The sequence below is a fragment of the Xenia sp. Carnegie-2017 genome, unplaced genomic scaffold (assembly GCF_021976095.1).
Source record: "Xenia sp. Carnegie-2017 unplaced genomic scaffold, XeniaSp_v1 HiC_scaffold_3, whole genome shotgun sequence".
Classification (NCBI taxonomy): Eukaryota; Metazoa; Cnidaria; class Anthozoa; order Malacalcyonacea; family Xeniidae; genus Xenia; species Xenia sp. Carnegie-2017.
This window is the reverse complement of record NW_025813493.1, coordinates 3627164-3644527: the sequence shown is the minus strand read 5'-3', so window position 1 is coordinate 3644527 and position 17364 is coordinate 3627164. Positions and strand designations below refer to the sequence as shown.

At 34.4% G+C, this 17364-nt stretch overlaps 1 protein-coding gene across 1 annotated transcript; it reads right to left on the bottom strand.

Annotated features, from left to right (window-relative positions):
- Positions 1-91: 91 nt before the first annotated feature.
- On the bottom strand, positions 92-16669 carry LOC124454921. Its single transcript, XM_047005674.1, is given in 27 exon segments — positions 92-424; positions 875-1094; positions 1320-1643; positions 2426-2866; positions 4007-4548; positions 4988-5626; positions 5659-5768; positions 5771-5829; positions 5831-5949; positions 6178-6212; positions 6215-6493; positions 6496-6645; positions 7472-7648; positions 7962-8435; positions 8930-9118; positions 9121-9214; positions 9492-9678; positions 9990-10163; positions 10165-10452; positions 10754-11324; positions 11453-11694; positions 12082-12306; positions 12834-13132; positions 13657-13912; positions 14253-14597; positions 14897-15996; positions 16409-16669. Coding segments are annotated over 27 exon segments (7974 nt in total). The 5' UTR covers positions 16595-16669; the 3' UTR covers positions 92-175.
- Between the last annotated feature and the right edge of the window lie 695 nt (positions 16670-17364).

Below are 17364 nucleotides of genomic sequence, written 5' to 3'. Positions count from 1 at the left end.
TCATAGTTTCAAGAATGAGAATTTCAAGTATATAAATGCAGACGAAAACGTTTCTAAATGCATGTTGCACCTTGTGAATTAGGCCTGTTGATGATGGTATAACAAAACAAACTTTATATTTCATTAATTTAAAAAACTATTTCCATTATTACTCTCCTAATAGCTCGGCAGCTCTTTATTGATAAGCTTGTTGTGCAATTTCACTTGCAAGTGACCAAATGTTGCGTGCAAACGTCTCCACTTCACGACGTGATATCCAATCAACAGGCAATTTTGGCTCTAAAGTCATTTCATAGCGTTTGAAAACAGTTTCAAAGCGACCGTTGACTTTAAGCCTTGAATACTCAACGATTTCATCCAGACTAATTTTTGTCGACGCGAGAAATTCGTTGCTATTTGAATAATCTTTGTTGTACGTAAAAACCTTAAAATATATAAAATAAATAACATTGGTTTTTGAAGGGAATGATTAAACAGGAAAATGTATACTTTTTCTTTATCGTAGAATAAACAATTTGTAACAGACTTAGTAGGTAAAGTCTAAAATGAAGTATCCAAGTACAAGTCGATAGAGAGAAATTAAAGAATTTTGACTTCTTTCGTGTTTTTTTTAACCAAACCAGTGTCATGTCAAGAATTGTTTAATTAGTTTATTGTTCGAACCTCGCGATTTTAAAGCATTTGCAAAATTTCATATTTCAGGTTGTTTGTGAATGTGTTTCAAAGATTTCTCTGAAGTTAGAATTTTCAAACCGATAATCTTCCATGAAGCTAATGCTCTCCTGCATTTGAATTTCACGAATAAAAGCACTTTTTAGCCTAAGTTTTTCACGAATAACTAGGCAATAAAAATTTGTTGTGAATTTCTTCTTACCTTCTGTTGTACATGATGACGTATCATTGCCATATTGTTTTTACAATTAAGATCAATGAGGAATGGATAGGGTGAAACAGTGGATTGACTGGGACTTGCTGGTTGTGTCACATTACTCTGTCGATATGATGTGTTTCTTTTTAGAATATCGAGAAACTTTTTCTGTGGTAAATTCTCGACCGCATTCGGTGGAAAATTTTCAAATGATCTAACCATTAATCTATTTAAAAAATACAATTATTTAAACCATGTCGTAAGAGTAGATAATTTGATAGTTAAAACTGAACGAATAGTACAGATTTTTGACTGGTTCACAAGACTTGGAAAAATGAATGGCCTTTATTGCTCTTATGTGCTATGCTTAATTTTTCATAGCAGGGAGGATGGATGATTGACACAAATTTATGTTTTGTAAACACGACGCTGAAATTCGCGTGCAATTTACCTAAAATCACATTCGGATCCATTCAGCATGTTTGCATCGGCAGAATTGTCGTCTGGAATGGAAAATCTTTCTTGCCATAGCCGTTTTACATCAGCCACGAACCATCGCAGTTTAGGAGATCGGATAGACTTCGGATTAAAAGCTGAATCGTATATTATATCGCATTCTCTACCATCGTCTGCATTAACGATAATAAGATAATATGGTGAGGACAAACTTGGATCTTCCATGAAACCTTGTGTTTGAAGATAAGTTGTAATTTTGTCAGCACAATTCTCCGGAATATTCGTAAAAAAAGAGTGTTTTGGCTGTCGTTTTGCATTATTTTTTTATTTTCTGTTCGGCATCTTTTTTATTTCATCTTTACGATTTTGCTTCTTTCGACGCTTTGGTTGCATGCGAAATAGCTTTTTGGTATTGCTTGTTGATTCCAGCGACATTAACGAGGCTGCCTTACTTTCAAAACCTGAAAAATGATTCATTATATTTGTTATAATCATTTTATAGTATATTTTCAGAGTTTGCACCTTTCTTAAGAGCGTAAACTCTGTAACTTACTAAATTAATTCAAATAGAGAGAATTTCTCAAACAAATATTAGTTAAGGTGTCAGTTATATTACATTGTACATTAGTGGAAGAAAATAATGAAACGCATGCGCTGATCTTTCTATGTGCCAAGTTTTTCAAGCATGAAATACAGATCTCAGTAGATTAAATCAATTAAAGAGAATTAGCAAATCAATTATGAGTACATATTAGAGGGAAAATTAAATTCTTTGCTTTAGTTAAGTTCATTTGTTTTGCAATATTGTTATTTTACAAAAAAAAGAAAAGACGATTTTCGTGTTAGCAATGGTTTTTGCAAACCTCGGATACGTTTGCGATAATTTTTCTTTTAACATGTTTTCACGATTCACTAGCAAATTCTCGAAGATTGATTTGAGTTAACAAAAATTGGCTTGACAGGCTAATGCGGACATAGCTAAAGACCTATGAGCGCACGCATTTTATTGTTGTTATTTTATAACAAACTATGAAATGATAAGTTCTGCATAAATTAGAATCCTTTTCATTGTTTTGCGATCAAAAATACTCGGCAAAATACCTTTTTAGGGATATTTGAATCGTTCTAACTGTTGTAGGATCAGTGTCCTCTATCATTGCTCTGGGAATGTCAAATGTGTACAAACGACCAAAGTGAACATTAAATTGAAGCGTTCTGCCATGCACCACTGGAGTGTAGTCTCGGGCGATAACTTCCAGCTGACGTAAAAGTTTCTCAAAGAATATCTGAAAACACCTTTCATTAGGTTCTGTCATTGATAATCGTGGTGGTGAATAAGCCAAAAGGGGAACGTGACGTATAAGATAGTCGTGATGTGCATGATGCCGACCATAATATGGAACCAAATTGACTAAATCGTTGTCGCTATGACTACCTTCGAAGATCATCACATTGGCTTCAGTGACAAAGCAAATGCTAAGGCTGGAAAATGGCTGTGCCAACAAATTTGCTGATTTGTCGTCGAGAATGTTTTCTAAGAGTCTAAAATTAAATTTTTATATTGATTAAGGAACTTTTCCAAGTAAATTTCAACGTGAGAAAATACAAATTATTCGTGGTTAATACTTGCATAACTCATTGTTTCATTTTGTTTAATACGTTTATACAGTTGTACTTTTTCAAGGCTTCGTACATATTTTTAAATCACTCATAAATATCATCGTAAAATTGTTTGCGTAAACCTTTCTGATGCACAATGTGTTATATGCACTCAAACGCATCCACGTTATACCCTAGAACATCCTCATGCTTAAGCATCATCGAAAAATTGTTTGTGTAAGGCTTTCTGATGCACAATGTGTTATATGCACCCAAACGCATCCACGTTATACCCTAGAACATCCTCATGCTTAAGCATCATCGAAAATTGTTTGTGTAAGGCTTTCTGATGCACAATGTGTTATATGCACCCAAACGCATCCTCGTTATACCCTAGAACATCCTCATGCTTAAGCATCATCGTAAAATTGTTTGTTTAAGGCTTTCTGATGCACAATGTGCTATATGCACCCAAAAGCATCCTCGTTATACCCTAGAACATACTCATGCTTAAGCATCATCGAAAAATTGTTTGTGTAAGGCTTTCTGATGCACAATGTGTTATATGCATCCAAACGCATCCTCGTTATACCCTAGAAAGTCCTCATGCTTAAGCATCATCGTAAAATTGTTTGCGTAAGGTTTTCTGATGCACAATGTGCTATATGCACTCAAACGCATCCTCATTATACCCTAGAACATCCTCATGCTTAAGCATCATCGAAAAATTGTTTGTGTAAGGCTTTCTGATGCACAATGTGTTATATGCACCAAAACGCATCCTCGTTATACCCTAGAAAATCCTCATGCTTAAGCAATAAAACTCATAAGATATGTCTGTTTGGCAAGTCAGTTGTGAAAATCTCCAAATTAATCTTTGCACAATACTTGCCATTGTTTATAGAAAAACTTACGAATGAAACTTAATGATTTATTTCTTTTGAGTTTCGCAAATAATAATAAAAGTCAACTTTTCACACTTTTAAAGTTTAATCTTACAACATGATAGTTTGAGAAAAACTAATAAATTACAACATAAAACACAAATTGATGAAACATAGATTTTAGTTCTGACATACAAACCTTAATGCAACAGATGTACCAGACGCCTCTAACAGGAGATTGGTACCGAGTCCTGGAAGGCGAGGTCTGATTCGGACTTTAGCTCCAGATTTCTCAGAGAATAGCTTGGAGTGATGGCTTTCAGATCCAGCGATCCATGCAGACAGTTGATCCGAGAGTTGACATGAAATTTGTTCTTTTGAAGAGCAAACCTCAAGAAGAACTGTGACGTCACAATGTAATGCTAATATGTGATACGCTCTTTGCATTTGGTCATGAAGCAATTGTGCATCTCCCTCACCGAGAAGATCTGAAAATTGCTCGGCCCTTAGCAAGCTACTAAAGATGTTTGGAATATTGCAGTCAATAATTGACTGATGGCTACGAAAGAACTCCAGTAGCACATAACCAAGTGGAATGTTCCTGGGACCTAGCGTAAAGTGGTACTGTTGTTTCAGTTCTGAGTTGACTTCCATGTCAATATCTTCGTCATTTTCAACGTTCACACCCGACAGCTCATCCAGTGTTTTTCCCCAAATTTCCAACTCTTCTTCGTCAGTAAACTACATTGTTTTGTAAAATTTAGAAATCAGTTAAAATTACAGTCGTCCGATTATTTCAATGAAAGTTTATGGTGCCAAATCAACGATACAATGAATCAAAAATTTGAATTAAAAAATCATAAAAGTATTGTATGAAAAATGTTAGATTTTCGATTCTATTTTAAAGTTCAAACTGACTTCTATGAAAAATGTTGAATTTTCGATTCTATTTCAAAGTTCAAACTGACTTCTATGAAAAATGTTGAATTTTCGATTCTATTTCAAAGTTCAAACTGACTTCTTTGAAAAATGTTGAATTTTCGATTCTATTTCAAAGTTCAAACTGACTTTTTCATTTTCCTATAATTGGTCAGTCACGACTGAAAGCATAATATCAATAAAATCAAAACCTGTAAGTTCATTTGTTTGGGTGATTGTAAATAGGATTTTTTGTTAATACCTGGTCTGTTGTTATTTTCTGTATTTCCATGACAACATCTTCTACTTCCGGTACACACAGACAGCCTTCACGAACGCAAAATGACAGTAGCATAAAAGTAAGCACATTTGTGTTAATAAACGAGCCTTCACGTTTTGTTATCAATCCAGAGTCACGTGCCCACTTTATAAGCATGTGCAACAATGGCAAAAGTGGTGGATTCTTATGTATATAACAGGATACGACTGTGGCCTTAAGGAACCCATCTGGATTAACACAGAAGTCAACACAGAGCTTTGATGTGTACTCGTTGTCCTTTAGACCAGCTAATCTGAAAATGGGAACTTTCGCTTTAACAAAATGCACGCCATTGTAAATTGTCCGAAGGCAAGATTCCAGTTTCTTCAAAAGTTTTTCTTGTTCAGAATGACGGATATTTTTGGCTAAGCTCACTTCATTTTTGCTAAGAATTAGTTCCTTGGCAGGCAAAAAGCATAAGTCGATATCTGAATTGCCTTCAAAGAATAGTGTTGCTGAAGATCCAAACATGACAACTTTACCAGATCCTCTTTTTGATACAATTGTACTTTCAACGATGGATTTCACCTGGAGACGATGCTGGTAGCCTTCAATTAATTCTTCTGCTTGTTTCGAGAAAAGATTACCTAGGCTATTTGCAATATTTGAGTAAGCATTTTCTGGTGCGATTTTTGCTTCAAGGAAAGTTTCTTGCTGGGAGGTATAGTGACTAGGACTTCATCAACAATCCAAGGAAAGCCAATAAAGCGTTTTGACGATGTTCATCGTTATATGAACCTTTCTTACTTTGGTAAGCAACGTAATACCATGCAGAAGCCTTTTTGCATTTCTACGCTGACTTCAAAATTGTCCAGTGGAGCTTGATCGCGAGAGAATTCAGTGAAGAACTGTCGTCGGAACGTGACGCGGATCTCCGCCATTAGTCGTCTGACAACATCTGTTACCTGTGTAATAATTCGAAAATGTTTATAGTAGTGGCAAATAGAAAAATTATGAGATATTTCGTGTAGTTCCGTTGGTATACAAGTGGAAAGAGTTATCTGAGTTTTTTGTTGACTCATTGTCACTGGTATCAAACGAATAATGAATTTTATTTTTTATAGATGTTAAAACGTTCTTTTAACCTTTCTACCTTTTATTTTTCAAAATTTAAAACAGTAAACATCACAAACCTGCTGTCGTTCTCTGCCCAATTTTTTCTGAAGATTATAAAACAACCACTCGTCAATTCTTCCTCTGTTTTGATGCCGTATAAATTCAAAATGTTCTCAATATGCTCTGTGTACTCTGTAAAAGAATCCTGCGCCTGCTCAAGATATTCTTCAAAACCTTGTACAAGGAAAATTGGATTTACATGGCCAACTTTACTAGGTGAGCAGAAATTCATGGATTCCTGAAAACATTTGCATTCTCGATAGAGCTTTCCGAGAATTTTCTGTGAAGGATAAGAAGGTTTGTCTGACTTCATCATAAAATCCGGATACTCCCGAGTCGTGCACCAACAGGAACTTCTTGCCATAAGCCAGTTTTTGGAGCATCAACAGCTAAGGAATGAAGCTCTGCCAGTTGAAGACAAACTTCTGACTCGATTCCATTTCCTTGAAAATCCGCTTGTGCTTTATGTGTGTTATCGATGATCCCTGAAGATTGAAAAATAGTAGGAAATAGATTCAGTGGTATGTAACTACATCAATGTATGATGATATTGATAAAACTAATTAAAAGAAATGTTGTGCTTATTATTAAAGAATGTTTTATTTTTTCATTATTTATAATTATAAAATTATATTTTAAAAGTAAAATCTTGCGTACATAATTATTCATTGAAATCACGTTATTTTATCTTTGTTAACTTTTAAGTTAAGTTAGTTGTCTTGTGTATCTGAAGTACTAGTTTGTTTTTGTAGTTGTTTTTGTAGTTTTGGCTTCAAAAACATAGATATTAAATACAACTATTATAACTTTATTTGATAAAAAAGGACGTTTTTGAGATACGTATTTTGTTGATCAGTCTTTTTTGTACAAAATTATTTAGTTTAGCCTTTCAGAGAAAAAAACATATAATATGAAGAAAAAAATTATTTCCAAATTCTCCCCGATTTATAAAAATCATTTTAAGAGCAGTAATGGGTAGATGAAGTATGATGGTTTGAAATACATTATTGTAAATATGTTGTTTGTTGTGTATGAATGTTGTTTATGCATTCCAACAGAATAGAAATAAATTTATGATAATATCACGATATTAGTAAAGCTTGTGTATGTTTTTTTCAACTTTCAAAATGCATATTAGAGAGCTTTAACAAAGACTACGAGTACGACTGCGTAATTTTGGCGCGAAAACATTGTTGCGACAACAACGAACTTCCTCGTGCCATTCCCTTACACGGTCAAACTTCGTAATTTTCAAGTCAAACTTCGTAAGCTTTGCAATTTTCAGTGTGTGTGAACATTTTAGTCACTAACCAAGCTGATCTCGTTTAATATATTCAGTAATAAAGTCTGTCATGTGCTCCAAAGTTATTTGGCATGATTCTTCCTTTTTCTTTGGTGCCTTGTAGTTCATTGGTGGAAAATTTTGTTTCTTTGGTAACATATCTTCATCCCAACACACAAAGTAAAGATCACCATCTAAATCTCCACCTAAAAAATCACACTCCATCCTTATATATATTTATTTTTCAGTCTCCGTCCAAAAATCATTATACTATATTTCAAACGTGTGAAAACGATGTGACTTAATGGTGTAAAATTATAGAAATCAACCACATACATAACATTAAGTTGCAATTGCATTTTCAAAAATAACGTTAATAATGTTTAAAGGGGCTTTATTCAGTGAAAACTGCGTTTCACATTTACAAATGATTCATACATGTGAAAAATCTCAAATCAAAAACCATCCCTTTAAATTTTAGTGAGTTATAAACATTGTGCAAGTAGATTCTTCGTTTACCTGCCATTTCATTTGGAAGTGGTCTTCTTCCTTTGCTTGGGAAAACCACACAATCCACAAGATGTTTCAAATTTGGTATATCAACAGCCTCAAGCTGTCGTATGTCTCCCGGATGTAGACAAGGATTTCTAGTAACAACGACTCTTCCTTTAAGAGTGGTCTTTTCATTACCAGTGAAATCTTCATCTCCATCACCACGTATTCTAGTGTACTGCACAAAAACTTCGTCAGGTTCAAGAAGTCCTGTTTCGTCCATGACACCCATCATAAGTCGTGCTTTACTCACAGGCAACAAAATTCTTGACTTTGATAATAGACCATGCAATTTTTCTTTGTATAGTGCACAAAGCAGAGAGCGAAAGTAAGGTTCGGTAGTTAGATACACACCAACTTCACTAAGGTTTTTGTAGTTTATTCCTGTTCGTATGCCACAAGATAACCTTTGTTTTGCCTCTTCTTCGTCTGTCATCATTTCTATAGAACAAAACCCGTTGTTCAAATAATGTCTCATCGTACCAGACATTTTTTTTGACTCTGAAGGTGACTACCGCTAAGGTTGTCGAAGCGTCAGTCAACAACAACAAAAACAGTCCTTCTCAGGACTATGCTAACCTGGACGATCTACATTTACAAACATGTAACGATACTGCCGGGTTTAAACCATCAACTTTAATATATACCTAGTAAATATACAATATTTTTGGTTGAAATGCATATGTCATCACGAATGATTTAGTATTGAGCCATGTTCACATAAAGCTAATTTTTACGTATAAAAAGGCTGTTTTACACGATCATTTTACACTCCACGTCTCTCTATTACCTTTCAAATTTTAAATCTCAAAGTTAGTCTTAATTCTGTGGACAACCCCCATAATTCATTTAGCTATTAAACTTCAGTTAACCACATTGTTTCAAAGAAAATTACCAAGAAAAGGAACTATAAATAACAACGTGATACTACGTACGAGCAAGTTTATCGAGCATTTTTTCTTGATGTTTCATAAAGACGTCATCCGGTACGCCAACATTTGATAATAACATGATAAGTTGATGGTTTAAGTATACTGCTTGTGGACGAGACGTTTGCAATACTTCAAGTTGCCTGTGTGTTGATTTAAACTTGCCCATACTTGGTCTGGGTTGTATTAGGTTTTCGGTATATTTGGATCACTAGTTAATACACCCTTGTATCCAGCAAAACGAATTTGGAATGCACTTGGTGGCACCTTTTTGTCAATAAACATTGAAACCTATAGAAAAAATATCAAATGGAACCGTGTGTCAAAAAGTGGCAAAGAATGATACATTTAGTATTTATTAGTTTCCAGTAAAGTTTGAAGAAGTATTTTGAAGAAAATACATTAAAAAACCATCCAACATAGTGTTTTACAGAATTTTTCAATACTTTCATGTTCTATGCTGCGTTCAGTTTTTCTCGGCGGGAAAACCAACGTGAACCACAAATCAAATGTTTTTTACGTTAAAAAAAGGCCTGGATAATTTACTTAACACAATTAAAAAACATACATCCTTTGCAGTATTTGATGAAATACGTCCAACGCCATCTGAAAATGTATATGTCTGTTCGTCTGCGTAAATTGTGACGTCCTCGATCTCTTTATACTCGATTCCAGTCTCTTCAGGAATAACAGTAACCGTATTCGTTGAGGTTGAAAAGCATTGGCCCATTCTTGCCATTAGCGTAGCAACACATCTATCATAAAAATTCGAAAATTTTTAATGTTCACACTTTATTTTGTTTTTGTAATGTTGTTAATTATTGCTTTCAATTTTAATTTTAGCAGAGCTCGAGATTCATGTATTAGTTCCATTCACTTGTGATTGAAAAAAGACAATTATCAAACGACTGCCAAAAGTGGTGGAAATTGTGATGCATGTGAATTTTTAAAAAAAAAACAACAAACAAAGCAACTGAGCAATAAAAGTAAATATTAGCAGAAACAGAATCTATACATACAAGATATAATATTGAAACACATCCATGAGAATTTTCAATGTGCGAACCTTATATGACTGAATTCTCCCATCCATTTTCTGATGGTATTTGCATCTTCTTCCAATGTTGGCAGCACAAACCAGCTACTGTGACTTCGTAATTGGCTATTAGAACTACCCAAGAATTGATATGTCCGCCCTCCAACTTTAAGTCCGTTTATTAATATCTGTCGCAACTTTTCAAATTTCGTTAATATTGCCTGAGTGACCAGCCAGCCTGGAGAAATCTTCATCCCTAATTTGCAGGCAGACAAACTCGAGTTTATTGTAATGTCGTAGGACCCTATTTTTTTCCATCACTTCACGTGGAAAGAAAATTACACGTGTTGGTGTGAAAACTACACGTGGAACGAATACGCAATTCTCTGGTACAACAAGCTTGCGACGACCTAGGGTTGTCGAGGTATCCATTAAATGGTGCAACGTACTTTCAGGATCCACGAAATATTCATCATCAAGCAGCAAAGCGATTCTGTAAAGAAACCTAACATCAGCAATCCAAAAACAAATGTTTAGGAGCTCTCACGTTTTAGCCCAACTACTCAAAATGAACCACTATGAACATAGCCCAACTACTCAAAATATTATGGACATTTTTTATTTAGAGTTCCATGGTTTTCACAGAGAATGAACACGGAAAATAACGCCAATGTAGTGCGTTAGTTGAGCTTAAAAAATCTATCGACATGTTTATTTTTTCTAACTTTTAAAAGACATTTTACTTGTTAAGAAACATTTTTATCTGAGAAACATTTCTATCTAACGATTTATACCTTTCTAATGCATCAATACATTTCTTATCCTCGGATTTTAACAATTTTTGGATAAATGCAGGGCTGACTCTCTGCCTGACGGAAGGATGCCGACTCGTCAGACATTCGACAGCGTATTGAACTTTCAGACTTAGTTTTTCTTCAACATTGAGAGACAAGTTGTGGATTGATCTTTGATTCGTTTCAATGGAAGTAAAAAATATTCGCCTTTCGTAATAGCCCAATGTACGCAACAAATCCCAAACGTTTGTATTAAGCGGAAGGACGATTTTCACAGCCATGGAATTACCAAATGTTCCAAATCGAAAAGTATGTTTTTCAAGCGGTATTTGATTAAGACGTTTCCATTTTGTGACAAGTTTCAATTTTCCAATTATTTCAGTTTGAGGCTCCATATTCCTCTCATTTCCCTCATTTCCGGTGTTTGCCATGGAAGCACCTTTTTCTTCTTCGTTGCTGTCATCGCCTGATTCATCGTCAGCTTCATCAGACTCCGACATAATCTCTCCTTGCTCCAACATCTCCAGCAAACGACTGTCTTCGTCAGCATCAGCATCGTTGTTGTAAAAACCTGGTATTTCATATTGAATGCGGTCAATGTTCGTTCAAAACAGAACAGAACTTTACGAATAAATAAATGCGGCTTATCTGAAGTCATTAAATTAATAAATTGATTATTAACGTCAAGTGCTGTACTACCTTCGGCCTCGAAAACTTTTGGGATGCTTCTTAATGGAATAATTATTGTACAATCGCCCGATCTAGGTCTTGCCATATCCACTATGACGCAATCATGCATTTCCTTATAAGGAAACTCCAATTTCATAACGTTTCCGTCGTTCTGGTTTTGAAATGCAATTGTAACGTTTTTAAGGTCATGTTCAAAAATGATCATACTTCCAGTATTCGTCGTATGAAACCATTCTTCATTGAATGTTGATCTAGGAACAAATATATTTTGAGTCAAAGTTTCTTCATTTTAAAGTAAAATTGAATACTGTTTCACTATGGCAATACTTTGAATGCCTGTATTCAAACTTCGATCTTTCAAAAAGTATATTCTTTGAGAGCATTCCTATACATGGTTGGATTTAATGCTTATTTTCAATATCAATGAAGTCAAAAAATCGTGCAAGTCTCACGCAAATGCCTTTTGCAACGAATGATATGAGCAAAGTGCCAATCTGGAGGAAATGTTGAAGGTTCAACCAATGCTAATTTACATTGTATATTTCGATAACTTTAAAATTGCAGCCCGCAATTGAAAGTGTTCATATATATTTCCATCCCAATAGAATTCAAAATATGAAAGAATACTACATATATACCTATCTTTAAAATCTCCCACACCAATACCAGTAAGAAATAAAGGATGCACGCTTGCGCCCCGACCACGAGCTTGCCCTCTTCGTTCAAGCCACATAAACTTTGGTCCATTTGAACACCAAGTGTTAACAATTGCTTCACTGAGTTCGTTGCTGGTGTTTGTTTTATTATTTTCATAATGCCTGGAATCCGTAGATTCTTTTATGTCTAAAAACACTTTAAGCATCCTAAACGGAAAAACAGGATCACGTTTTTGCAATAGTATCAGCAAACAAATCCATTTTTAAAATAAGGGATCGCCCGACAAAAGATTGTTAGATTCAAATTTTCATGCAGATCCATAATTTTATGCAGATTTCGTTAATTTACTCAATGGAATATGATCAACTGTCAAACGTTTTCATGGGTAGCATAGCTGGATTTAAAATTCTCGAAAAACGATTTCTGTATTATTTTGATTGTGTAAAAAAAAAACATTTTGAACGTTTTATGCCTTTCCTATCTATGTTAAAACTCTATATATGCGTCTATTTAGGAAAGCAAATGAAAATCAAATTTTAAATGAAAGATCATAGAAGGGCTGTTGACGAAACAAAATAACATATTATATCATAGAAATAAAACAAAAATACCAAGTGATGGATAGGATACTTGACGAAAACTATTCGAAAGAGACAAAACTGTTCATTGTGAAAACATTCACTAATAATGGTCGTATTTCCTTTAAATATTTGATATAATGATTCTTACAAACCTGTTATGTTGTCCAATGCCTTTCGAAACCTGTCCACCTGGACCATCTGGTTGAAAGTGAGTGATGTCATAATATTTTTCAAGGAAATTTACGGCATCAGAAATTTGCGTGGATGGTGGATAATACAGGGTAAACTTGGCACATGCTTTTAGTTGAGCTTGCAAACTACGTCGTTTCTTCTTACTTGTTTCTTCTTCCTTATTGGCCTTGCGTTTTTTTTGTTTAGAAACGCCTGTTCCAATGGCTTGAGCTTTACAACCAAATTTTTCGGCCTGACTATCCGAATAACTAATTGCTGCCTTTAAAGAGAAAAGCAAAAATGTTACTGCAAACTGTGGGTGATATACGCTACACTGTCAAAGCTGCTCGAAAACTTACTTAGATTGGTATGAATTTGTGACAAACAGATTTTTCTGTTGCCAGCCATTGTTGATTTATAGTAAATGGTTTGTGGTACAAAAACTGAAAACGTATACCTCAAATTGCTAGAAACAGACATTCGTTGTTGATTTTTGCTGTTTCTTTTACTTAACTTAATTATATGCACTGTTTTAAAAGCAACAAACAATTCTAACGTTGTAATCAAATAAAGCTATTAAATAATAAGTTCAGTAATACCAAAACCAAAAACCTTTCTTCAACAATCAGAGTAAAACACGATTCAAGTGTAAAAAATGACAAGCAAAATAATAAATGGCAAATTGATTTAATCCCAAGCAAGATACCTATCATTTGAAGGGTTAATTGACAAGTAAATTATTCATTAAAAGAAATATCAAAATTCATATGAACTTTTTCAAAACTATATTGAAGTTCGTTTTACCTTCTCTTTTACAGCTCTTTCAATATTTTTTTCTTTCACAGCAAGATCAAGATAACGCTGTTTTTCTTCATCATTGTTGCACATGATAACAAACCTACTATCGGCTCTTCGAGCTGCTCGCCCACGACTTTGCACCAGGGCCCGAAGACTTGTACCACGACTGTCATAGCGAATGACCAAATTGCATGCTGGTACATCCAAACCTTCTTCAAGAACATTGGTTGATATCAATAGTTTGCAATCACCAGCGTGAAACCTTACGATTAAAATAAGTTTTATAATTTAATTTCATTATTTATTACGTTTACGTAAAACAAGCGACATATATTCAAAAAATATATTGCCTTGAAAAGCGCAATTGCCGTGGTTAAAGGCCAAGCAATAAACAGTTTTTAAGAGTTCTGAAAAACAAAAGAATTCTTAGAGTTGACGAACCCAAGAAACTCTTGGCTTTCTGTTGGTTTTTAGAATTCTTGGGAAGTCTGTATTTTTAAACCATTCGCCATAGCCATTGAACTTTTAAAGGCATTTTTTAGACTAGTGAACACAACAAACTATGTTTTTTATGTTATATTTATCTTTTATGGTCCTCTTACTTGTTAATAACAATTTCTTGTTCTCCCTTCCACTGCATACCATCAAAACCATTTCCATGGCCCACACATGCTAAAGGCTTCAATTTCTCTCGTATCTCAGTGTCTTTATTCAACTCTTCCTGTAGCTTCAAACACGTGCGGCGCATGTGAACAAAGATAATAGCACGACTAGAGGGATCTTTCTTTACACGATTAAGAAAATCTCGTACAATCTTTAGCAGTTCTTCAAAGCGTCCGGACGGTTTGTTAGAACAACTTCTAGACATTGACATCAACTGTGTTTTCAATGTTTCATAATTTGGTAAGAGCTTTAAGACACGTTTTGCAATCAAATCCATCGGTGAACTAAAGTTAAAATTTTTTCATTCAAGATGTTAAATTTATGTGTAAGTGCTTTTAGTTAAAACAATTTAATCACTATATTCTGTAATATCAAGTGATTTTAACCAACTTAGTTAAAATGTCCATCAGTAACGTTTGCTTAGTAGTTCACATTAAACTAATTTCATGTTAGTATTTTTAGATTAAATAATTCTACAGCCATACTATGATTTACTATCTGAGCTTTGCGATTTTTTACAATATAGATATTTTCCATTTTGATGCTGTTACTTTAAAATATAATCAACAAATGAAATCTTTACCTGGCATTATCAATAGATCGAAAAATTGTCTCGAGAATTTGAAATGCATGACCAGGACCCAAAACTCTATTGAGCTCAATGACGCTGTAGACGTTCATTGTGTGAGTCACTAGTGCCAATCCTCGAACACGATCTTCCCGGCTGTGACAGTGATCAATAACTGATCTTAGACAGCCTTTGAAATTAATGGATTTAGGTGTATTTTTTTCCAAAGCTCCGGGCATGCCTGAAAGCATCTCAATCTTAGGACATAAACACGTAATATATTCTACAAGATATTCTTCAAGGTTTTCCTTTATCGCATTCCGTGGCTGACAACTGTAAGAGGTGCTAGGATTATTCCAGTGTAATTCCAAGTCATTAGATAGCGTTGGCATAATGCAACGAGCTTGCAGTGTGCTAAGAAGTTGCGTTAACTGTTCACGCGTCTCTTCCATGGAAACTGCTCCGGCTGGCGATGCTGTAAGGCCAAGTACGAGAGGTTTCTGTTGATTTCTCAGTGGATTGTAAAATTGTCGCATAATCTGCGCAAATACATGATTGCCCCGGCAATTGTGTGCTTCATCAAAGACAATACAGGAAACGTCAGATAGCTTGAGCGTTGCATCATCGTCCTTAAGAAAGTTGAAAAAAATTTGTGCCGTAATGACTAACACATCGATGCTTTTTTTGGCAATATTTTTAATTACTAGTTCCCAGTGCTCTCGATCGCCTGGAAAACGTGCCAAATCACCCGCTAAAATTTCCACTCTTAACTTTGGATTCTGCCTTTTGATGTAATCACTCTGTTGATAAACAAGAGGTATTCTATGAACTAGAAATGCCGTCATTTTTCCAGGATTGAGCTTTAACATTGCATTAATAACCATTGCAGCCACTAGTGTCTTACCAGAACCTGTTGGAAGATATAAGATGGCGTTGCTTAACATTGCTTTTCGAAATAACTCTTTTTGATATTCTCTTGGTTGGTCTGCAACGAGTTTGTTTAACTGGTCATCTGATGTTCTTGTTACGTCACAATATACCATTTCATTGACAGTGGACTGGGTTCCATTTTCATTGGCTGCTTGCTTAGATATTTGTTGCCACAAAGCTTTAACCTAGAATTTTTTTCAACTTTTAATACTAAATTTGTTGTGCCTATTGAGAATTTTTTATCTTTTTGTGCTCCAAGAAGAATTATGTAATGGACTAAAAATTAATTTGTGTAAAGAAGCTTTTAACTTTTTCATTTTGAGGAATATGTTGATATTTTAAATGTTTGCTTCCAAAGCCCACGCTGGACGAGCAATTCATTTTAGTCTTCGTGAAAAATTTTGCTTGTCTGTTAGATGAATTTTACAAAAAAGTTGTGAAGGTATAAATAAAGTAATAAACTTACTTTAACTTGCTGCATATTTATAAAATACATAATTATATGGTTTTAGTGAGTGTTATGGTGGAATATTAAAATTTGGAATTTAAATTGTAGCAGTATTCATGTTGCTTCGGAAACAAAATATTTATATTTACCCGCAAAACCTGAACGCCCATCCTTTCTAAATCAGCTCGGCTTTCCTTCCATCTTCTGATCTTTTGAATTTCACCGTTTTTTGATCGAAAACGAACAGACTTTGAGCTAAATACGTAGAAAAAACGTCCTTCCAATATTTGATAGACGCCAAGATCTTGAGTGCAACCAACATTTTGACAAAACATTTTAAATGGAGCTTCAGCACGCCTTTCGACTTTAGGATGCTGTCTTTTGATTATGATATCATCTATTTTCTGCTCAAGCTCTGGTCGAAGTGCAAGATGAAATCCTCCATCAGTTCCAACTTCTGCCAATCTCAAATCAGATGCATTAATCACTTGTCTTCTACATTTAATGCACTCAAGATACCAAGATGAATGCGTTGTAAAATTGTTGTTCATGTTTTTGTCCGTTTGTTCTATCTATTATATAATAAATAATTAATGCATAGTTTATATATTTGTCTTGAACGCTGCGATTAACATTTAAATAGTAAGCAAACCACATGAAATAGTAATTAAGTTGAATGAACAAGGCACCTCGTGGAAGTTGAAGCAATAAGTACTATTTTCGAAAACTAACGTCTGAAATCAAAAAACAAAATCAGTGGCTAAAATTTGACGTAGCTAAGGAGGTAAAAGCTCCATTTTCTTGAATACACGTAGTATTTACTTGCAGACTGTTTGCAACAACGCTTTTCCTCTATTTTTTAAAGTCTTGATAGATTTTGCACAAAGTTAGACATTGTCCAAATATAAATAACATGCATGCTCTTGCTTTATAAGATGGTTGACTATTATATAACTATTTCAAGAGTCTTGAATCGTGAAGTTATATGGAATACTAAGAGCTAAAGATGTCGATCTACTTTGAAAAGTTCATTTCAATCAACAATTTTACAATACAGATCTTATAACTAGCTATATTTGCTTAAAAAAAGTACAAAATAGTTTCC